This window comes from Solenopsis invicta, chromosome 4 (assembly GCF_016802725.1).
Source record: "Solenopsis invicta isolate M01_SB chromosome 4, UNIL_Sinv_3.0, whole genome shotgun sequence".
In the NCBI taxonomy this organism is placed as follows: Eukaryota; Metazoa; Arthropoda; class Insecta; order Hymenoptera; family Formicidae; genus Solenopsis; species Solenopsis invicta.
Window position 1 is genome coordinate 26,351,842 of NC_052667.1, and position 24,484 is coordinate 26,376,325.

At 44.2% G+C, this 24,484-nt stretch overlaps 1 protein-coding gene across 3 annotated transcripts in view; it reads right to left on the minus strand.

Annotated features, from left to right (window-relative positions):
- Window positions 1–24,484, minus strand: part of LOC105196312 (protein bric-a-brac 2) — a 59,938-nt gene that overhangs the window by 15,966 nt on the left and 19,488 nt on the right. The window contains exons 1-3 of one of the 3 annotated variants that reach the window (XM_039447894.1): window positions 21,710–21,759; window positions 21,328–21,472; window positions 20,426–20,590 (exon numbers count right to left, since the gene is read on the minus strand). In XM_039447894.1, coding sequence (XP_039303828.1) covers window positions 20,426–20,590; window positions 21,328–21,472; window positions 21,710–21,744 — 345 coding nt within the window. In that variant the 5' untranslated portion in view covers window positions 21,745–21,759. Of the gene's footprint in view, window positions 1–1,262; window positions 4,606–20,425; window positions 20,591–21,327; window positions 21,473–21,709; window positions 21,760–24,484 lie in introns of those variants that run through there. The other 2 variants (XM_011162145.3, XM_039447893.1) reach the window with 2 other exon arrangements.

Sequence of the window (24,484 nt, forward strand, 5' to 3'; positions counted from 1 at the left end):
GGAAAAACCATCGTGAGACACTCGCGTGAGTGGATTCGTATCTCTAGACGTGCACTCGCCATGCAAGCTTGTCGTTTCCTTATCAAACTTAAATTCCCCCGAATTTTTCTTGTTTTCTAATAGCTAAGCTCTATCAAGATCGCCTAATCTTTTCGACAGTATTTCACAATTAAAATCACGTAGACACGAAACACGTTTCTCCGTTGAAATAAATTTTGTTTAAAAAGAAATAAGAAAAGAAATTTTATTATTCTTTACGCTTACACGATTTATCTCTTCAAAAATATTAATTTTCGATACTAAATACTTTTTTAATTAGCGGCTTAATAAAATTATTGCGAAGCTTGGATTAACTCTTTTAGTTCGGAGCGATATTAATTCAAGGTGCTCGCAAAATTCCCGTAACTTATCAAAGTTTGTTCGAGAAGTACATGAAAAACCACGCAACAAACTTACCAAAGTGCATAAAGAAGCGCGTAACACAAAAGTGTCTCGACTATCGAAACGTCCGGCATAAATTTTGCTAAACAATACAGCGACTTATACATTGGCGAACTCGTTTGCATGTGCACACATACTTTTTCCATCGTGCGTGACCTTCGGCGTGCGACCGAAGGCGCATCGATGCGTTTACCGAATTCCCAATTAAGCCGCATGATTTTTGAAGACCGAGACGGTCAACGACGTTACGTTCGAATCATCGGCGATTCGGAGGAGGCAAAGTGCAACACAGTTTCGCACAACGACGACGACGACGACGACAACGACGACGACGCCGCGACGGCGACGAGAACGTTCCACGAGCGAAACAAATCCGGATCGCGGCGAGACGGGTCGGTCGGTGGTGTTGGGGAGGCCGACGGCCGCCGGTCGCCGCAACCGGCAGCGGCGCATACTTCTGCAACGCGAGCGTTGTTCGGCACAAAAATATCTTGGCGCGGCGGCGGGTCCGTTTGGCGTGACGCGCGGACTACGAGATTCGGCACGGCACACGACGTGACGAAATCCTGTACCCGCATAAAGTTCGCTCGTACGCCCGCTCCCTCTCTCTCTCTCTCTTTCTCTCTCTCTCTGTCCCTTGTTCTCCACCACCCGCCGTCGCCCTCTTCCTCACACCGACGATCCATCGAGGGAGCAATGCCCATCGCCCTGCAGCAACGGCCACCAAGCGATATCGCGAGACGCGCTGCTTCTCGCGAGAGACGACGCGCTCCGTTCTACCGTATCCGGGCGCGAAGCAAGTTATATCGTTTATCACTCACCTGGCTGCGGCGCTCCGTGGGCGAACGGTCCCTCGTCGAAACAGAAGAAGAGGAGGAGGCGGAGGAGGTGGCGGAAGAAGATGAAGAAGAAGAAGAGAAGTAGTAGTAGTAGTAGTAGTAGTGGCGGTAGTAGTAGTAAGAGGAGGAGGAGGTGGTGGAGGTGGAGGAAGTGACGGCCGAGAAGCGGACAGAGGACGAAGAAAAGGAAGAGCGGAAGAGGAGGAGGAGGAAGAAGAAGAAGAAGAGACGGCGGCGACGACGGACGAGAGGGAGGACGCGGCGGAGGTGGAGGCAGAAATCGCCGGAAAGTCACTGCGAGAAAACGTGTCGCGGTGATCGTCGCCGTGGTCACCGACGTGATCGCCGTCGCCGTCGCCGTCGTCGTTGTCGCCGTCGTCGTCGTCGTCGTTGTCGTAGTCGTCGTCGTCGTCGTTACGGACGACGCAGCCGCGAGGAAGCCGGCCGAAATACACGCGTACGGAGAGGTTACGAGCGCGCAGAACGAGAGGATAATTCCTGGCAGGGCCCGATCTCCTACGCGGCGAAGCCCAACGAAAGTGAAATGGCATTCGGCGCTCCGTGCTGAGGACGCACGGCATTCGGAGGAGCGAGGAGATGAGGAGGACGCGGCGAGCAGGAGGAAGCGGCGGAGGAGGAAGAAGAGGAGGAGGAGGAGGACGACGACGAGGAAGAGGAGGAGGAGGAGGTGGCGGCGGCGGCGGCGGCAGCAGCGGAGGAGGAGGAGGAAGAGGAGAACGCCGCGAAATTCGCCGACGGGAACAAGGACGGATTCAGCGTACGCTCGAGGAAGCGGCGGTGGCGGCGGCGGCGGCTCGCGCGCGGGGGATGCGTGCCCGACGAAGGACAGAGAGCGAATGAGCCTACAACTCGCGCGCGGCTTCGAATCAGAGAGAGAACGAGGGTACCTGACCAGCCGTGATGGCGGGGCATCGGGGGAGAGGCGGAAGAGAGAGAGAGAGAGACAGAAGAGAACGGGGCGACGACGTGGACAGAGAAAGGGTGACGGCTGTGCAGGGACGGATGGGGGATGCTGATCGAGTGGAGGGGCTCGACGAGGCACACAACCGCGTCGGCGGTCGGTCGGGGCCAGAGGGGCGACTGGGGGCGAGCCAAGTCTGCGGCGCGCTCGACAGAAACGCGCGGCCGTCTCTTGCGCAGGAGCGACGAGGACGGCCGGCGTGCGCGCGATCCGCGCGCGCGGAAACGGGGAGACGGACCGAGAGCACAGGACGTAGACCGGAGACACACGGTTCTCTGTGTGGCAGCGCGGCAGGCAGAAAGAGAGAGGGATTCGGTACGCATGAAACGTAGACGGAGAGAGACACGGCGTGGTCGAGACTGTGCGCACGTAGCGCGAAGGAGTGGGCACGCAGCAAGCGAAAGAGAAAGAGAGAGATAAATTTGGCTGAAACACAGACAGAAAGGAGAAATAGAGGGGGCGGGAGACAGAGAGAGAGAGAGAGAGACGGAGAAACGCGATCCGGTGTCGCCGTGACGAAGACGGATGCAGACACCCGTGTGAGGGCGAAGAGGGTGGTAGTAGGAAGAGAGAGGAAAGGAGACAGAGAGACAGACAGGGGGGCCGATTCATCGTAAGCGCAACGGAGACGATGTTAGGCACTCGCGCCAGCCGCAACGATGGAGATCGTCGTACGCACGCACGTGGGCGCGAAAGGGGGACGGAGGATCGGCAGTGGCGTATGCGCGACATCGCGCTCCCCGCGTCTCGTCCCCACGAGACGACGACTGGTGTCGCGAGTGAGCCACGAGGGAATTCGTCCCATTAGCATTAACGGCCAAGGAGACACGTGCTGTCTAATTGTGACGGATGGATACGTGCAATTAACCATGATCGACCCATGTCCTCGGCCGCGTCTCTATCCCCCCCTTCTCTTGAGATAATAAAAGTGCGACATAGAAAGAGAGAGAGAGAGAGAGAGAGAGAGAGAGAGAGAGGACAAAATAAATTGCAAAATCTGAGTAACAAGAAACGATCCCAGGTGGGACAGGTATACCGGGTTAACGGCCGGAACTCGAGCGAGATCTATCTTCAAGGCTTACAGAGGGGTCGATGCAGATATCGACGCAGATCGCTGTTCTCTCCCTCTTCTCACCTTCCTCTCTTAATCGTATCGCGACGCGATATTCGGTAAAGAAACGGCACGCAGGCGCTGCGGAGTTTTGTCACGATCCTGACGAGACGGTCCGAACGAAGGGACGTCGGCGTATGTGCACGACCCGCGACGCGACGCGAGGCGGGACAGCGTTCGAAGAGACGTTAAGTCGAGAGGTATGCGGGCGACAGAGAGGATCGATCTATCGGCGAAGCTCTGGTACGGCACGGCGACCGGGATAATCTCCCCGAGAGAGCGTGTCGTTGTTTTCGCCAACGCCGCCGCCTGTGCAATCGGTATTCGTGCTGCATAGGCGATGGTGCCGGCCGGCCGGCCGGCCGGTCTGGGGAACGTTCGTTACACGAGCACGACGAAGGCCCTTTAGAACGTGCTAATCTTCCACTGGATATTCGAGAACTATCGCTACTCGGGTTCTCGATTCCCTCATTAACGATTAATATTCCATTTCTCGAATTTCCAATTATTATGAATAAAATTAGTAATAATTTCCATTTTTAAATTATCTAATTTTTAAACATTAGAGCTTGTGAAGATCTCAATATCTAATAGAAACATGCAAAAATATTTTTATAATATTTTTAAAGATCGCTGGTACGACTCGGCTGTAAACAGTAATTTTTCTAATGTATGCAGTTTTCTTGCAAACATTATTATCGCAGAGTTAAATATCATACAATAGTTTCTCATTATTAATTTGTTATTTTTAGAAAGCTATTTCGTTCGATTATGCGCTCGCGATTTTTTTAATAGATAATCGAGATTCTTATTTGCAAGTATTTTTTTTTTTGCTGCGTGAGTCAAAATGCTGTTTATTCAGATCATTTATTATGATGCATTTGAACCATCTTTCAAGTTCTTTTTCTAGGTAAGTCTTCGCAGCGCCCTGAGCGCCGTCGTCAGTCTTTCGTTACAAGGAACAGAGCCGAAATCCCCCTTCCTCTTTCACCACGGCTCCTCCATCCTCTCTGCACTTAATTCGCATTCACACCAGACACGTCGGCGTGTTTCGCGTCTCCGGCCTCGCGCGAATCGCCTTCGACTCGCTTTAATAACATTCAACATCGGCGGAGAACGTTTCAGTGCGTTGTACGCGAAAGTTTGATTAAGCAAAAATGTAATTAAAAATTAGCTTGGTTGATGTGACAAATATCGAGCCTCATCATTTATTTCATTTAAACGCTCGATTTGCATAAATTTATAAAAAAAAAAAAAAAAAAAAAAAAAACACTTGGCCTTTCTCTCAAAAGTATTAATATTCATTAAATGCATATTAAGTAAATTACAGTATATGTAATTATACGTCTGTAATTACACCTGACTTTCCATGTTGCGGCATTGAGCTTCACTCGACCGAATCTTATGCCTAAAAAATCATCTTCTACATTTAAGTATCTACAGCATGAAGCGAAATATATTTTCTCTCGTTTCCGATAACAAATTATACACACAAAAAAAATTCTTCAGAAGTTATCTGAACATTTTCAAAAAATCGCGAGACATTTGTAAGAATTTAAAATGCTGCCTTCCCTCCCCTTCGCCCGTTACAGTATTCAGAAAAGCTCGCAGACATAACATAATCTTGCGCCTTTAACACCCCTGCGACTTACAGCCAGCGCTGCAGCCCGATAGAATATATTCGACCGATCGGCGAATCCTATTCCCCCTGTGGCCCGTTCGTAAACAAACTTTCTCCGTCGGGGATTTTTCGAGCGCGCTCGCGAAAGTTGCAGGCGACGGGGTGCGGGCAGAGAGGAGAGGAGAGGGTGGAATTTTTCGCTGCACCGAACGATCGTTTACTTTGACACGTTCGACCTAACGCGCCGCCGCGTTCTCCGGCGTGACGCCTCGCGAATGCGTGCACGCACGGCTTAAACGTGATCGGCCGTGTGAGATGCGACAGAAGAGTGTTTCGCATTTATTATATTTGCACTTAATCCCGCATGATTAAATCTTGTGCAATTAAACGCAATCGTACGTAGATCTAATGTAACAAATTGCCAGTAATAATTGCAGCATCAATTCAATTCTTTAATGAACACGTCGCCTTTGATGAACGCGTGATCCACTTGAGGTAACTCCGGTATTTACGCCGTAGAAGTCAGAAAAAATAGAAGAAGTAAAGATAACTTGCTTGCAGCCACTCTGTTATATGTCTATGTTACATTAGTATTGTGTTCTTGAAAAAAAGAACTGATAGTGTTTCAATAAATTGATTACAATATCAATTGATATTTATATTTCATCAACTATTCTCTAAATCTGAATCAGTGAAATTTCACTGATTTGCAGTGATGTACTTGTAACTATGATTACCAGTGACAATTCACTGTTTTTCAGTGCTTCCGATTAAGGAGAGGACTCTCGCTGACCGGAATCAGTCTATTGTCATTAGAAGACAGCACATAAATCACTGATTGTTATATGTATATAATTAAAATTAGATTATTCACTGTCTTTCAGTGAACAATACACTGATTCCAATTTAAAGTTGGTCAATATCATCAGTTACTAATATAGCAAATCAGTCTATTGAAACACTTTTTCTTAAGAGTGCTGTTTTAGCTTTTACTGTTAATATTAATGAAACCATCGTGAATTGAATCGATTTATCAACGTTATGAGTGACACAGCAATGTATTACAACCTACGTAAAACGATTACTCTCTCTCTCTCTCTCTGGAGGAAATGGAAAGGTTTAGTGATTATTTCGTTGTACCTAAGTATAGAGAGATAGTAAAGAATGGAGTTTACGAAAATACAAGTGTCTAGCTCCTGCATTCTTTGTTCAGTTTAATTGTCCCACTCATGAGTGGCCATAAATCCTACTATTTTTGATGGATACAAAAATAAAAGAGTTTTAAAAACTATTTTTTTATATATAAATGTAAGAAAATAAATATTTCATATTTCTAATTTTTTTTTATTAATAGTAGAAAGTATGAAGTTTTTGTATGAAGTAAGAATAACAGTAGATAGTATGATTTTTTTATTAGTTCATTTTTCTGAAACATAGCGAATAGTATTTGATGAATTAAGTTTCGGTGCGGCGTATATATCGGAGCTGTTCTAATACGTGAAACAGAACTACGACTGCCAACTTTGATTTACAAACGCTAAATGCGATATTAAATCGCGACGTTAAATACTTGGAGATGGAAAAGGTTGCCGCGAAATATGTGCCACGGAGAGTAGCTCGCTACCAGTGTGATAACGATCATTAATTTCTAATGCAGTGAGCAGCATGAAGTCCCCCAGGCAATTTGTGGAACTTGAAAATTTATGCTTCATGGAGGAACATTTTCATGAGTCGCGAACGCGGAGAAAATCCTGCGTTAGAGAAACCTTATACCCACCCTCGCAGCCACGGTTTCGAATTCCCGCGGAAAGTCTTGGGAACACGTGTAAAAATACACGTTAGGAGGATTACGAGCGGATCTCCCTCCCACCGAAAACCTTTGAGGGATCCTCAAACGCGCGTCAAACTCACGGGTTGCAGCGGCGCGACGCGGCGCGACGCGGCGACGGCGTCGGTGGCGGCGTCGGCGGCGGCGGTGGCGGCGTCGGCGGCGTCGGCGGCGGGCGTCGAGGCCGTTATCCAACGCTAAATCGCGGTATCAGGAGACGCAGGCACGGGGTGCCCAAGGGAGAGTGAGCAGGGGAGGGAATCGCGTAGTTTAATAATTCGAATCCCCGGAGCGGCCCGGTGGACATACGGGGACGATCGAATTACCCCTTCCGCGCGCCCTTGACGGGCCCTCGGATCATTCCTCCCTCGGGCCGTCCCTGCGTCGGGCTGACTCGACTCAGCGGCGATCGAGTGGCAGAGAGACGGCGGCGGCGGTGGCGGCGGCGGCAGCGGCGGGAGAGAGAATGGTGGAGGCGCGAGAGGGCACGGATTCGGCAGAGCAGCGAGCAAGTGGAAGGACCGAGGGAGAGAAACGGCGAGCGAATGAGCGAGATGCGATCGCACTGTGGCTCCAGGGCGGAGGCAGAGTGCGGCGGGGGGACCGGAGGGCGCGCGGAGAACGGTGGGTGGAAGAGCGAAGCAGCAGCAGCAGCAGCAGCAGCAGCAGCAACGGAGCGGCAGCAGGAAGAGTAGGAGGGTGAAGGGTAGGGAAGACGTGGAGTCGTGGGTTGTTGCAGAGCTTGCGCGGACAAAGGGAATCTGCGGCTCCAGCCGCTCGCTCGCTCGCTCGCATGGCCCTCTCCTCCTCCTCCTCCTCCTGCTCCCTCTCACCCTCGCTACGCACACACGGCGGGCATGCACGCACGCACGCACGCACGCACGCACGCACGCACACACGCACGTACATAAACACGGCCGTGGAGTGCAATTCCGCGCGCACGCACGCATGCACGGCCACGCTGCAGAAACCGCGGGTACAGTCGGCCGAGGAAGCGCGAAGCGGCCACCGATCGCTTCTCTTTCACCGTTATACTTCTTCAGCCGCACTTCATCTTCCTTTTCCCCTCCCGCGTTGACTTCTTCTTCTTCTTCTTCTTCTACTCTTCTTCTAGCCGAGTTGATCGCGGGGGAGGGAGATAAGGAGGCTACGGTCATGAAGTCATTCCGCGACCTACAGAACGTCGCCCCGGTACCCTCGTGGCGAACGGAATTATCAGTCGCATGTATATATACGGCGAAGAGAGTAGAATGAGAAAGGGAAAGCTAGAAACGCTCAGCTTGAAGACGAGCGAAATAAATGGACCTATTGTAAGACGTGCTGTCGCGGATATATTACGGTCGTTTTTTTGATCTTTGCACTTTCCCTCTCCTTTTTTCCTTTCCTCTGTCTTCCTACAGCTACACGTTTCAGCAGCTAAGAGCAATTCTATGATATACGTAACGTGTAATAATTTGAAATTTATTCTCGCGTGCAAATTTATCTCGCATGCATGAGAGGAAAGAGCGTAGCGCGTACACAAGGGAATTAAATATCGTATAATTAAAAGGGCAGAAGACGCGTTCTGCGTTTGTACGTCGCCGATGACAACGCGTTCGCCAGCGGGCCCCTTTTTCGTAGCCGAGATTTAAGCGGGGCTCATTCCCCCCCCCGCTCGTCTCTCCACTCCTCTCGACGGCGACTGGACCAGCGACGAGACGCAGACACCCCGGTACAGTCGCGCTAGCGAGTAAGCTCGCCGGACCCGTGTGATTTCTCTCCCTCGCGTCTTTTATCTTTTCGCCCTGCTTTTTTTCCACTCTCCCTCTCCTTTTTCGGTTTCGTCGCCCCGTCTCTCACACGGGTAACCTGCCCGGTCGCCTGTCGTCGAAGGTACTTTCGGCCAAGCAGGGGGGCCAAGCCGTGTGCGTTCCGCCGTCCGATCGATGTCGCCCGCTATGAAAGCGTGCTGCAGCGGTCGCAGAATGTACGTGGCGCCGATTAACAGCAACAGCAGCAGCAGCAGCAGCAGCAGCAGCAGCAGCAGCAGTAGACGGCGGTTCCGAAAAAGGCGGCTCCGCGAAACGGCCGACCGTTCCACGGATATATTCGCGGCCGCGTGTCGCGAGACGTGCAGCATGCATCGCGGACGCATGCTGCACGAGGACGCTTAAATTTAACTGAGGGCCCTCGACATTCGCTCGCTCGCTATGGAGAAGCGGCATTACTCGACACTACTTTCTCGTCTTTTCCCGTTTTAAGATATTTTAAAACAACTCATGCTGTATTGCGAAAACGAGATGTAATCGTTAGAATGTATGAAGAATCAATTGGTATTTTAATTGACTTTTTAATATTAACTGTCCGAAATCTGATGCTAGTGTTACCTATTGCATAAAACAGCGAGGCAATACCCACAGAATTGTATGTAATGTACAGTAAATGCAAAGACTTAATTTTATGACACATTTTGTATTAATTGCATTTGCGATGCTAATCGCTCTCTTTTTCAATTTCGTTAACACAATGCAATAATCAAAACTAATCAAAATAATTAGCTTGCTAAAAAAATTTTATAAAAACTGACTATTTAAAGATCTGCAAATGTTTTTTTTGTTTTTTAAATAAAAATGCAATTATTTACTAAGCTCTCGTAATTTGCAATTAAAGTTTAAGAGAAAAACATGTAGAATCGATAAAAAGGCAAAACAAAATTAAAGTAATGGATTTCACGATTCGAGCTGACTTCGATCGCGCTGTCTCTGCAGATATGCAACAAAAATTGTGTTAATAGCATCAGGCAGCTCGCGAACGAAAATGAGGAGAAAACAGAGGGTAACCCGACGCTCGGCGATCGCCGAGGAGCGTCGCGCGGATATCAGTTAACGTTACGATTATTGATTAAATCCGGCGGAGTTAAAACATATAGCTACACCGTCTCGCAGTAGTCGCGTTGCTACCCCTTGTATCGATTATCTCTCACGTAGCAGGTCCCGCCAATATCTGCGACACATCGTGAATTTCGGGGGTTAAACCGCGCTGCAGTTTCGACTCGATAAATCTCCTCGTATAGCCTTTCCCCTCCTCTCACTTACCCTCCCCGTTCCTTCCACCCCATCACATCCATCTCGCTCGTTATTGAATTCTTCCGATCCGTGTCTATTATCTTTTCGATGTAAACAAAGTCGATCGATGAAAGCTGAAGAATCAGGAAGTCGAATCGAAAAATTGATATCAATTTTTTTTTTTTTTTTACAAGAGCAACGCGTTCATGGGCGAAGACGAATGTAAGATAATTTTTTTCCCGCGCGTGTAACACATCTGGGAAACTGTGCTGACCGAAATAAATCGCTTCGAGTAAGAACAATGACGCTCCACCTTTCCCCTTGCACTCTGTCCCGGACCTCGCCGCGAGAGTTTGTTTCGAACGGTCGTGGAAAGGATACGACCGATCGAGAACGAGGCCGTCGAACAGTAGTGTCGACTTTGCAATGTCCTTTCCTCGATCGATGATCGCATTCGCACCTATCCGAAGAATCAAGTACCATCTCGACAATAAGAAATATTGTTTAACCGTTATTGTCAATCGATTTATCGATTTCGGTCTCTTTTCGTGAACTTAATATTCTTTCCTCCGTTTCATGTAGATGATAATGACAACGCCAATGATGGCGTAAATAATAATTTAATATAATAAATCATTCCTGTACGAGAAGATAACACGTGCTACTCGAAGTAAACCGTTGAAAAAGATTTGCAGGCGGATTTTAGAAACACCCTGTACATCGGCTGCATACAAGCGCGCACGGTGCGCGCGATGCACACGAGAGATACGCGTTTTCTTCGCGTGTCGTCGTCGTCTCACTGCCGTGTCAAGGACAGCGAGGGACGGAGTCGACGATTTGCGCGGACTTTCCTCCGAAAAATGAAATACGGAATGTATCTCGCGTCGCGATCGGCAACGTAATGTATCGAACCTTTGGCATGCGGATGCATCTCTTGAATCGCAATCTGTACGAAGATTAATTTTAGCGTCGATTATTCTTAAAAAAAAAAAAAAACCTAAATTGTGCATCCAAGATTATGCGTTCATTTTCAAAAATGTTACAATAAATAATAAAAGCGATTACCACAGCAAAATCTGCACAATCGTCTATTAATTAATAAGATTTGTATTAAATGGAAGTTACAATTATTCTGCATTCTTTTTTTTTATTATTCGTACAAAGATGTAATAATTTAAAATAACAAGAGCTTCGAGATTGCCGTCAGAAAGTGGAAGTATATGTATATACGGAGCAGAGAAGTTCAATTTAATCCGAGTGTGCGGCATGAGGACTTGAGAATGTCTCGTATATAGAGTGTCCCAAGATTACGTACCGTTGCATATTGTAACGATTCAGACGCGGCTGCTTTAGATTATTTGGTCCGTTCTCTTATTAATGGAAAATCAAGATTTTTATTTTAGATTCTCGACGTCTCCTCATTACAAAACCACGCGTCGAACGAAAATTTGTTAAATTCCACTTCAAATGTTTTAAGGCGTAAACATTTCACGCTCTATTTATATCCAGACTAAATGAACATTTTGCCTCTTTGATATTTCAACTTTTCCATATGACATTTTTAGATATCTCGGATAGCAGCTTAGCATTTCTCGTTATGCATAAATTTGCATTATCGTACTTTCCATCGGCAGACCGAGATGTTCGCCGAGTGTCCTCTCCGCTTCCCACGTCCGGTTCCACGATTAAAATTCGGAATATATATCGTTGCTTCGGAGACACCCCGTAGATACGATCGGTTTGTGTCGCTGGCTGGCGGGCAGGCCGAAATTGCGCCGGGAGCGAATCCTGGGAGCAAGATACGCGGCTTCGGGTCGAGTAAGCACCTCGACGAGGGGCACCAATCACGGGCGCGAGCATCGTTGCGTGCCGGCACGTCCCGCTTGACGGAGCGGGGCGAAAAGGGAGGTAAAAACGGCGAAATGACGAGAGTCGGGGCCGCATCCTTCGCGACCGCGGGTCTCCATCGGCCGGTGTGTTTTCGCACGCGCGCAGGTACCGAGGGAGCGTGACAGCAGGACACAAATATTCAATCACCCGGTTCAAACAGTCTGCTAGGTCCGCGGCGAGAACGAAAAAGAGAGGGAAAGAGAGAGAGAGAGAGAGAGAGAGAGAGAGAGAGAGAGAGAACGCGGGAGCGACAAACAATCGTGCCCGTGAAAAAGCGAAATAGGTTCCTTCCTCGATCTCGAATTCCCGTCCGCGACCGGACTGTTCGTTTATATTATTTCGCCGAACGTAAAATTGTTCCCGGAGAAATCCGACGTTTATCCTGTCAATGCGTCCCACTTTTCTACGTCACGCAGATACACGATCGGAGATGGAAAATTGAATCTCGAGAGCTCTTCGAGAGGATTTTTATGGTGGCGAATGAGGGAGGACTTAAGAACTGGGTTCCAGTTGACAAATTCTGGAATTACGGTCTGCTTGTCACACTGTGGGACCTTGATGCTCTCGAAACGCTCGTCTCGTTCCTGACGAAATGCTGACAAGATACTTACGTTCATCGGCGACAAATTAGTTCGATAAAAAAAAAAATAAAAAATAAAAATGTCACGATAGAGACGCTAATCGTTCCTTGCGCGAGAGTTGTCTCTTGAAAGACGCCTTCGCTCTTTGGTCAATAGGCGACGACGAGCGACGTCGAGGCTCGTCGACGCGCTTGTCGTACTCGACGGCCAACGACTCGCGACGCTTCGGGGGGGTCGGCTAGAAAGATTTAAATTTGGCCCACACCCGAAACACACGGTGCCGTGCAGGTTCGTCGTCCGGCCGCGTCGTCTCGCGCGCGATCTAAATAGCCGCGGCCGGCGAAGCATCCCCTTCGTTCCGCGCGAAGGACGGCGAAAATAATCTCTCCCGTCCGAGAGAGAAAAAGAGAGAGAGAGAGAGAGAAAGAGAGAGCGGGTTTCCGATAAATAATCGCGCGCCGTGGCCGTGCTTTCCGCGCCTGGTCTCTTTCGAGCCTCTTGCCCGCAATTCCATGGCGAAAGGAAACGATCGGATACGACTTAGACCGACTGTATTACTTGACAAATCGACTCTTTATCGAAATCGACAAACGTAATTGAACAATTAAGGACAGTCGGAAAAGAAAAAGCGTGGGAGTCAGGATCGCAAATAGATTGACGAAGACGCCAACTGAGAATATAAATTTTCAGGTCGAATAAATTCTACACGGAAAAAAAATTAGTATCAAATCAACAATCATTGTCTCATATATTAGCGAGAGTAAATCTACTAAAAAAAATTTAATAATCTTAAACAGATATAACTTACATGAAGAAATTGTGTTTCTTTATGTAAGCAAATTATGTCTGTTTAAAATTATCAAGGATTCTCTCAAGAAGAAACAAACTTTTTTCACAAACAAAAAAAAATGAATTCTTAATTCACATATATTTTTAATCTTGGATGCTATTTGTTTTCACTTAAGTATGAAATGCTTTCGTCAATTACAACTGTTCACTTGCATCAATAATAACAATATCTGTGCAAAGTATATTTTATTCTTAAGATCGTATCTATGTTTCTAATATCATATTATTCTCACGACAAGCTCAATCATATTATTTGAAAGCTATTTATTCTTGAAATAAGAATTATATATTTGAAAGTGCGCACGACTTATACTCGAAGCTCACTTGTTTCACGTTTACGGGCAACAGTATGCATGAGAATCTAGTGGATACCAGTATTAAGCAAGAAATTCACTCTTTGTTTAAAAATAAGTTTGGTTATTAAAATAATGCAGTTGGCAGAAGTAAAACTTAATAGTGTTGCGTTTTGTTTCTTCCGCCAGTAAAACTAGTTTTTTCTTTTATAACTATTTTATTAAAAATGTCTATTATTTTTTTGTGTATATTCACTCTCTTATTTTCTTTTTCTTTTATTCTTTATTTTAAACGCTTTCTTTCTTTTTGATTCTTAAAATATTTTTCTTTTATTCATTTATCTATAACCTTTTTTTTATATAAATAAATTTTTAACTTAGATAAAAAGTCAATAAATTAAAGTTTATGTGTTTCAAGAATAACTAGTTAAAGTTAAAAATTAAACCATTTAAAATTAACTAAATTAAGTTAAAAGTTATTAACTTTATTATTTAACTTTTAATTTTTTAATTACTCAACCCTCCAAATAAATTATAAAAGTTTGTAACATGGTACAATGTAAGAAATCAGTGCCGTGGTCTCACGCAGCGAGAGAGACTTCGCGAGAACCTAACGCGCGCGTGCACGCCATTTAAAGCCCCCTCACTCGGGTCGTTGACCGCGCACAGCTCGTAAGCCAGGCGCACGTGCTTGCCGTCTGGGCCGCCTCCCCACTCTCCGGCGACTGAAGAGAGTGGGGAGGCGGCCCAGACGGCAAGCACGTGCGCCTGTCTGCCGGGACCGCGTGCGGTCAACGACCCGAGTGGGGAGGCATTAACCGGCGTGCACTCGCGCGTTGGGTTCTCGCGAAGTCTCTCTCGCTGCGCGAGACTAGCACAACGACTTCTTACATCGCACCATGTTACAAACATTCGTAACTCATTTGCAGGGTTGGGTAATTAAAAAATTAAAAGTTAAATAATAAAGTTGATAACTTTTAACTTAAGTTACTTTTAAATGATTTAATTTTTAACTTTAACTAGTTATTTTTGAAACACATAAACGCATTGAAAGATTAAAGAAATATATTGCATAAATATTACATTGAAACATTGTAATATAGTATGGAAGTTATAAAAGATTTCTGCAATGTTACTACAAGCTTGCGATAACGTTGAGATGTCCGCATTTTTAAACCTGAAAATCTTTATGACGTTTCGGACTATTTGGGATCGTCTACTGGTTTTGCTGGTGAAAGAAACAAAAGACAACGCCAGTAATTTTCACTTCTGCCAACTTATTTTTACTAGTAATAACCAAATCCATTTTCGAACAGACTATCAATGATTATGAAATAAGTGAAGATAGTTTCGTAAGTGAAATATTGTATTCACAGAACATGTCTCTAAAATGCGATTCAAACTTTCAAAGATAAAGTAAAATATTTAGCTCGTCCTACCTAACCTAACCTATGTCCATAATTAACAGACGGTCGACTTTGCCACAGCGATAGAGAAACACCGGTTGCCTGTACACACAGGCAGATCTGCCGCAACGGATCTGCTACCCGCAAACAACATGAGTGAAATGTGCAATGAATCCGCTGCAGCAGACCCGTCCGCATTGAAAAAAAAATAATTCTATTACAAGCATATTTAATATTAAGTGGGCGCAATTCTATTCTTTAAACAAAGTAAAATTTGTTTTTAATTACGAATATCTTTTCGCTTTGTTTATAAAATAATTTATTCATAATCAAATACTTATTTATTCTTGATGCTATTCTAAGAGTAAAATATTCTTAGATTAAAATATTTCTTTAACAATTCATTTTTTTGTATGCATCATCAAAGCAATTTATACATCTATTTAAGATGATCAAATTTCTTCAAAAAAATTTCAAGAAGCAAATTACATGAAGAAATTTTGTCATAAAATTTCTTAAAAATAAAAATTTTTATTTCATAAAAAATGTCATATTTTTTTCTATATACATGCGATAAAAAGAAAAGTTGTTAACATGACTTAAAATTTCTTTAGCTCGAATACTTGTGTGTGTGTGTGTGTGTGTGTGTGTGTGTGTGTGTGTGTGTGTGTGCGCGCGCGCGCGCATGTACGTATTTAAATTAATCATTATTTAAATATATATACACATCAGCAGAAAACATTTTATATTAATTATTTATATTAAAATTTATATTAACTATTAAAATTGATTGTTAAAATTTTTGTGACAAGTTTATAATGTATCCAAGTATTAATTTAAGATAAACAGTTATGTTATTTAAATTTTTTTGTGTTAAATTAATCAACATTTTTTTATGTTAAAATAACAATTTATGAGTAAATAAACAATACTAATTTAAAAATAATATAGTTATAAAACAAATTCTTAGATAAATGAATAAAACGTACGTGTTAACACATAAAATAAATGTTAATTTTCCTGAAGAAGTACGCTTCACAAGTTACTTTTAAATTGTGTAAAAATTTTTCATTTTTTAAATTAATTGATTACATAATAATTATGTTACTTTACAATATATTTATCTTGTGTTAAATTAATCCAAAAATTTGAATGGACCGTTTGACATGCTATATATGTAAAATTTAACACAAATTTTTCAACTGTGTATTCAAATGTAATATGTTAAAGTTAACAACTTTTTTCTCCGTTTACGTAACTGGAATTTAAATTTATTGTATTTCGATACTCCCAGAAAAAATTTCTACGATTCAAAAAATATTCGTTTTAAATTTGTGCATAGCTATACAGTTAAAGAAAAATTTCTTTGATTTGAAAAAAGGCCTCCCTTTTATTAAAATTAAAAAAATATATAATTTTAAATAAAACCAGAACAACAAAATTATTTCTTGCATTTCTCTCAGTATCTTCTTTAAATTAAAAAATCACTTGTTTAAATTAAACAAATAATTTATGAATTTATTTATTTTAAAACAGACTGATGCAATCATTTTCTTGAAATCAAATGTTTATTTTCCTCAAAGGTATTTTTACTTTAAATTAAATAAAAAATTAAGTTAAAAAAACGTTTGCATCAATTTATATATACAACTTTTCTCTAGGTGTAAGTTGAAACATTTTACGACGTAATTAATACATCACGATTAATCATTTATTATTTCCTCCTTCCTCGCGTATAATTTAAAATAAAAACTGCTGGTTGTGTGCATTATATTCGTTTAACGATAAAATGCGATAAATCGCTGGAACTTCGACGGAACTTCCGCACTTCGTCGAGACGTACGTTAATTGATCGAGTAGGAAAGAAAAACCTCGACAACGCGCAAAAATTTTTTATTCGACAAATAAACTCCACGCGGCGACAGCCTCGAATGGAACTTTAATAACGTAATAAAATTGCACCGTACAACGTTGAGGGAATTATTTTCGATGATTTAGGGATAATATAAAATTAATTTATTAATTGGGCCGGAGATGCAAAATAAATTATCGCGCGAAAACCGAAACGGCCACGCAAGGATACGCGCGCACGCACATCCCGGGCACATTATTATAATTATTTTTGCAAAATTTCCGAGGCCAAATTTTACATGTAATTAGTCAATATTTTCAACAATAATATCCCTCGACGTAATTAATCCGCGATAATTGCTCGTTATTTAAGCGGAATTCAATACAGACAGTTTACGCCGTAATTATTGATAAATTGTTGCTATCTGAATTTTCTGCGACGATAAAAGGAACGTATGTATTCATATTTTTATGCGGCGATAAACGTTCGGGGTCACGCGTTATTCAAAACGACCGCACGCCAACGGTCACGCTGGAACGCACGACGGGAGTCGAAGGCGAGAAACGATTATTTATATTTTTACAGCGATGAATCCGTTGGTCCGTCTGGCGTCAATCAAGAAAGAGAGAGTGAGAGAGAGAGAGAGAGAGAGAAAAAAAAATGTAAGCAGAAGGGTCACGCAGCTGCGCGCCGTACCTCTTATCGCCGGCGAGACATCCTCGGATAGGCCGGCAATCCGCGCGTCTCCTTATCTTATCCGTGCCCGCGGTGTATACCTGGGCTCCCCTCGCATGCAGAAAATCTGGAGCACTCAGCCGCACAAAGACGACATACACACAGGCACGCACGCACACACAGACCGGGGGAGCACACACGCGGCGCGACGGCACCGTGTTCGGGACGCACGAGGGAAAAGTTTTTCGGGCGCGCACGTCGCGACGGTAAAGCCGGACGGACGGCGCGCGATATCGCCGAGACTCCGCGAAAAAGCGATCCGCGCGTGCCGGCCGGCCGGCCGTGTCGGAGCGGGCATTTCGAACGCGCACGAAACGCGCGCAGCGCTCCGCGATGGCAGCCGTGCGAACGAATCGCCGAGCTGAGGCCGGATAAGAGAGGCGGTTCCTTACCGACCCGATCAAGTAGGGATACCGATAAAGCAGCGATCAGAGTTATATTTTATACGCGGAAAATATAAATTAGTAATCCACAGTAAACAGCATAAATTTCTGGGCTTTGACAGTCGGGGTATTAATGCGATTTAATGAGATTTAAATAACGAAGATTAAGTAATGTTTACGTAATCTTTGTTATTTAAATCTGTCGACATTATCCAGTCCGGCTCTCAAAGGCTAGATTTATATTGTTTAGTAAAATTTATTCAAATAAACCCCTTCGGTTAATTGTTTTTTTAATGTTATAAATAATCATTAAGTGATGTAAAATATATTTTACGTATTATCCATGTACACGATGACACAATAAATCATAAATAGAAAAGATTCAGATTTTATCAGAAATATAAAATAAAAATCTTATTCCATCTTTTTAATTTTTAATATTATATATTTTTATTTTATCAATATTAAGGTTAAATATATCAATGATCTTATAACATTATTATTTTTTTATACTGTATTTTTTCCAATTTATAATCATTAATTTACATTGTATTGTCTACATGAAAAAAAAGATGTGTGTACACAATAAGCCAATAATTCATATTGACATAATCTTTAAATGTACGGCATAATCTCTACATTATTTACATTATATTTATGCGAATTGTTTTTATGTAGACAATACAAGCAATGTAAGATATTATATTAGATAATATTGCGATACAGAAAAAAAGTAATTAATATTATAAGAATATTAATTTATATCTTTAGCATTAAAACTAGTCCGACTTTAGTATAAAAATAAAATTAAATACATAATATTAAAAATTAAAAAATGGAAAACACCTTTCACTATTTATAAATTTGTTACGATTCACAAATTATTTTTACATAGATGATACGTACGTAGAACATAGTGTACATAGTTGATATTATATACATGTAATATAGATTATTTATATTTTATACGTAAACGGCCAATCTTGATTTCATCAGCCGCTTTCAGGTTCGCGAGTAACCCGCGGAGAGTTGATGGGGAAGCAAAACGGAGATAACTTTTGCAGACGAGAAAGCCAAATGTTTCGACGGTCGGTAACGGTACAGTGATATGGTTAGCCATAGAGTTTGCAGATTTATATGGTCGGTAAAGATACTGAATGTCGATAATATCCGCGTCTATGTAATCGGTACTACGCATTTTGTCCCGAGAGATCGTACCAAATAATGCCCCAATAAGATCTCAGCCCCTTTGTCCTGCTTGGAATTGCGAAGAATGCGCAATTGAAATTGAATGGATTTCTTCGAAAATATTTATATATTTATATATATCTTATCTAGATATTACTAGAAGCTGGACGTTTCTGGCGAGAAAGTATCCTTCGGCATCTTTCTCATTGGCATACTAATTCTAGAGGTGTGCTAACAAAAAAAAATCATCACTATTGAAGGCACTCGAGCTATGTAAAAAAAAAAAGAGAAGAAAACGCCGGTTTACTTTCTCGCCATTTTAAACACGCCGATGCACCCGAACGAGTTTCATCTCCGCGAAAATCGCGGACAATACATTGAGTCACCCAGACAAAAAAATATGTATATATATTCATGATTGTGGTTGAGAAAAAAAATGTTTAAAAACTTAGATATCATCGGATTCAGCGAAACGCGTTTCTTCGGGCTTTCGATACACGGGTTAGGTCCGCATCCGTTTCGCACAAAACCGCTCTTCGGCGAAAGATCTCGCCGATGTAAGACGCATAACAGTACGACTCATACAGTGCGTCGTAATAGCGCGTAAGCGCGATAAGATAAAACGAAGCGATCACGCTCGTCGTTATTTAATACCGTGACGAGCACGAGGTCTGGACGTTTCGGGATCTTGGACATGGAGGCCCTGAAGAAACGCTAACTGCATGTGTTTCGAGAAAGACACGTATTTTTGAACGATTACACGGAAAGGACAATTTTGCTGAAATACAGATCTGAAAATAATTGTGTTGAACCATTAAAAAATTTATATTGGACATTTAAGCAGGAATGTTGAATTTTTTTTAAGCAGCAGTATCATGCTTCAACATCTCACATAATTATTTTGATAATCCAACATAAAATTATTATCTGATCTATATCTAGCTAAATTTTTAAAATTGTCCTTTCCGAACTGTCACCATACTTGTGACAACGTCGATCGTCATTGAATCATTTCCCTAAATGTCTCTTGCATTATATAATATACTTTATACGTTCTTAAATATTTCTTAAGAATTGTCGAGAAAAAGTTGAGAATAACATGTTATCAACAAATCGATAAAATAACGATAATCTAAAATGAGAGTCACGATTCGTTTTGCGATTTGGTAGCGGAGAAAAAACTCTCTTGTAATTTAATAGCTTCGCGTCGTCGGGACGCTCTTGATACCCTCGACTGACACTTTGCGCTACGTTTCGGCTTTCGTCGCTAAAATTCAAGTCGGATTCGCGTCTCGAGCCCGACTGTGTCGAGGGAGAAATCGTCGTTCGCAACGTCGCGTAGCTGGTCAGCGAAAGATCGACCTTATTTCTCGCGCGCTCACCTGAAGCTCCGCTTGCGAAACGTCGATCTCGCCGCGGTAGACGAACTCGATGATGAACTTGAGGTCATTGAAGCAGACGTCTTGCGGCATGATGATCGTCGGGTGTTTGCAGGGGTTCGACAGCAAGAGCTTCTGGAAGTAGGAGCTGCAGGCCGACAGCACCACCTGAACACGTAGAAGGGAACAGAAACGTTATAAATGTAGACGCTCCCGATTAATTCGCGGCTTCCGATTAAATCTCAACACGCGAATCCACCGCGTAATGAAAAAGAAGCGTTCGTGCATCGCGATTGTTTCCATTTCGTTTCTCGAAAACGTGTCGAAACTACCAAGTATATTCTATGCAGGGGTTTTCTCCGCGTTCGAAGTTAAATATCGACACCTCAATTAGCTACCAAGAGGTATCAAGAATCAGAAAGCGTTTACTACTTAAAAGCCACTAATGCGTACAGGTATAAACACATCGATTTGGTGTTATAATGTCGCGAATAATTGCAGATCGAGACGCGGGCGCGGGCACGATTATCCGCTATATGTCCTGCTTTGCGAGATGACTTTGAATAATCGAGACGGAGCTACGTAGATATGACACAGGCATTGCCTCGAATCGATGCCGGATGTTTATCGATACTTTCAACAGCGATTTATTCTACAATTGAGGATATTCTAAATTTATATAATTCATTTTGAATTAATTAAAATTTTAATATGAACGTTCTGTCTGATTTTTATCGCGCGAGATACCGCTGGAAATAATCTGTTGTATCTGGCGCAATAATTTCTCGCTCCTGTTGGATCGAGGTCTGACGTTCGATTCCGCGGAACGCCGTTGATCGCGGTCGCGCCATCGATCTCCGTCTTTCTCTTTCTCTCCGCGCACCATCGCGGAGATACCGGCCTACCTTGTGCGCCTTTAACGAGGCCTCGTTGCACGCCAGGGTGACATCGACGAAGGCTTCGGTCTGCAGGAGTTGGTGAAACACCGATGTCATATTCGACTGGTAGTTGTTCCAGCGCAGGCAGTAGTGCTGCCCGGCCATACCGCCGCTGCAACAGAAAAACGGAAGGATCGATCGAGTGCTTTTTCTCTCCCTTCGTGTCGACGGATTCATCGAAAAGTCATCGGCGACGACGACGACGACGACGACGACGACGACAACGACGACAACCCTAAGAGACGACCGGAGTCCTCTCCCCGCTTTTTCCCAAGTCGCGAGATAGTCATCCCCGTTGTACAGTTTCCCCCTGCCCTGAGAGATCGATCCGCGGAGAGCGGGACAGTACCTGTAGTGCACGCCCCAATAACGATCTGTCTCCATGAAATATTGGGTTTCTTTTTCCGCTACGGCCGCCGGGAGAAGATATCTCCAAGAGGTTTTACGCACCGGACGGGGAATGGTATCCACGCGAGCGCGAAAGAGAGAAGGAGAAAGAGGATAGGGTAGTAGGTAGGTAGTAGTAGTAGTAAGTATAAGGGTTTTCTACATGCCGCGAGGGCGGCGAAGCGCGGGTGGCGGAAACGAGAAAGAGACGAGAGGAATAAGATGAGCGGCGAGGGACGGGGAAAAAAGAGATGTACGGGGCAGGAAAGAAGAAGAGAAGATCGGTGAGGGGTACACGGGGAAAGAGAGACGGGGGAGGTAGCGAAGTGGGACGGTAGCGAAGACGAAGGGAAGAGAAAGGGGGTAGAAAAGTGGGAAGGAAAAAGGGCCGCAAAGGGGAGGGGGCAGGACGTTATTTCCGGAAGTTGCGGCGCAATGCGGCGCTCGAGCGCGGGAACACAAGAAACTAGGAATGCACTTTCGCGTATCACGACGCGCGACCGAGGAGGTATCCGACGATAACGGTCGATCGAGCGAACCTCGCGCGAGTCGATCGTCTTCACGATCGGGAGCGAGAGAGGAGCGAAATCGCTCCACACGGCGGCGGATCGGCACGCGCCACGAATACGACGAGGTTCGGGCGTTGGTCTGCCCACGTCGCGACATTCACCTGTTCCGTGGACCGTGCTTTATCTGCCTCTATCTATGTGACTCTTTATACCGGGCCATTCCGCCTGTTATCTGTCCGTAGGAACACGGGCTTTTATCAGTTGCTTAGACGTGCGCCGATAACGGGGAAACTTTAAGCTCGCGCCTTCTGCCGCCTTCTCTCTCTCCCCTCATTCTCCTGGCTCTCCTTCTCCTGCTACTTGCGCTCGTTTCGACGCTCGTCGCTGCCTTTCATCCGATCGCTCGCTCGCTCGCTCGCTCGCTCGCTCAAAGAACACCTAGAAAATCTTCACGACACCTCGCTCCTATTATCCTCCTGGTACCTGACTTGCCAAGGAATCCTAGCAGCCCTACCGTTGCCGCTATTCACGAATATCACGTAAAAATCACGAAAATCCGTTCTTTTTGAAATTGACCACCTGAACGCGATCTTTATAAACACGCGCCTAAGTTTTCTCAATGTTCAACTCTTTCAACTCCGTCGGCTCCCAACTTTTAGTTTCCGCACTCTCATCGCTTACCCGGTGATCCTCAGCTTTCAGTTCGCGCTCGCAGCCTACAATTATTTAGATATTAACTCGTTATATCATATTTTGCTGTACAAACGCACAGGGCGCAAATAAATATACTTTTTTCCTTCCGGCCTAACTCTCCTCCAAACTCCATTCTTCGTCTTCACTCTTCGTCATCTCTTTTACGTGCCATCGGTCGGCCACATTATTCGTACCATCTGCCGTTTCTCCGGCTATCCTTCGAGGGCCCTCGATGTGGACGCACCTGCGAACGCTCGCAGGTAACGCACGATTGTGAATGTACGTGAGCGCACCTGACGCACTCACTTCATCGACCTCTATCTACACTCGCGGAATACGTACGTGTACGTACGTACGCGCGCGTGCTGTGTTTCAACCTGTGTTGATCGATTATTGCGAGAAATCACAACGGCGAACGGCGCCGATCGCGCATTGGTGTCGAACTTGCCAAGTTTCTGGAAGCATTGAAATTAAACGGCCCTCGTTCAATTTCAATCGAATCGCTAAAATTTGCCTCCAACCCATTCGAAATGTTTGCTATTATAGGACTAATGGAATTCTCAAAGTTCGTACATAAGGCTTGTTACCTCAGCGTAACTCAATTAATCCTAGCTGAACTAATTCCCTGTCCGTTTCCGCAGTCCCGATTCTAAGAGAGAAATAAATTAATCGAACCGGGGATTAACAAAGCTTAAAACGTCTTAAATTCTTTTTCCAAGCCTTCGGAACTGCATCGATATTTTAAGGGACTGGCAAAACCTTCGTCAGCGTCAGACACTTCTTGTGCACCTTCCTCGTTGTAAGACGCGCAATATAACGCGCCGTCGTTTCGCAACGTTCTTCAACGCCCGGAGAAACTTGGATTCGTTTGAAATCTTATTCGCGAAATCGAAACGCCGGCATATCGCCTTATGTCTGTGTAGCGAGTTTATGCGTGCGTGTCGCGCGGCACATAGACACGCGAGTCGCTTAACAAATACGTGCGTACATTGATATCGCGAAATTGGGTTACCTGGCGTGCCGATCGCAAAGACGCGCTGATAATTCACGATAACGGGCAAGAACGATGATAATCGATCGGTCGCGCGTTCATTTCTCAATCTCCTTTGTTCGTTCTCCGATTTATCTAATCCGTCATGTCTCAATTGCGTGATTTACCAACGCAACTTTGCGAACTGGCAGGGGAAATTTTGAAAACGCCTTTTTGTCAAGTCGATAATAACGCGGATTTTCTTTCCATTTTTGATTTTAACACTTTTATCGATACGCCGCGAGCAGTTGATAAAAATATATTTTTAAGAGCGAGAAAATGATAGGGGACATTTTATAATGTATTCGACTGTGGTGTCACACCTCCTGCGCTCTTCGGCAGCTGTATCTCTTAATGATTGCGTAACATCAAAAATAAATGTAGTCGAGAATCGGAGATAAGTTTTTGTAGCGAGACGACCTTTTACATTTATCTCATCTGTAAGTTTAAATATCGCAAAGTAGGAATACTTTTTACAAAAGTTCCTTTCAATGCATACATGGGT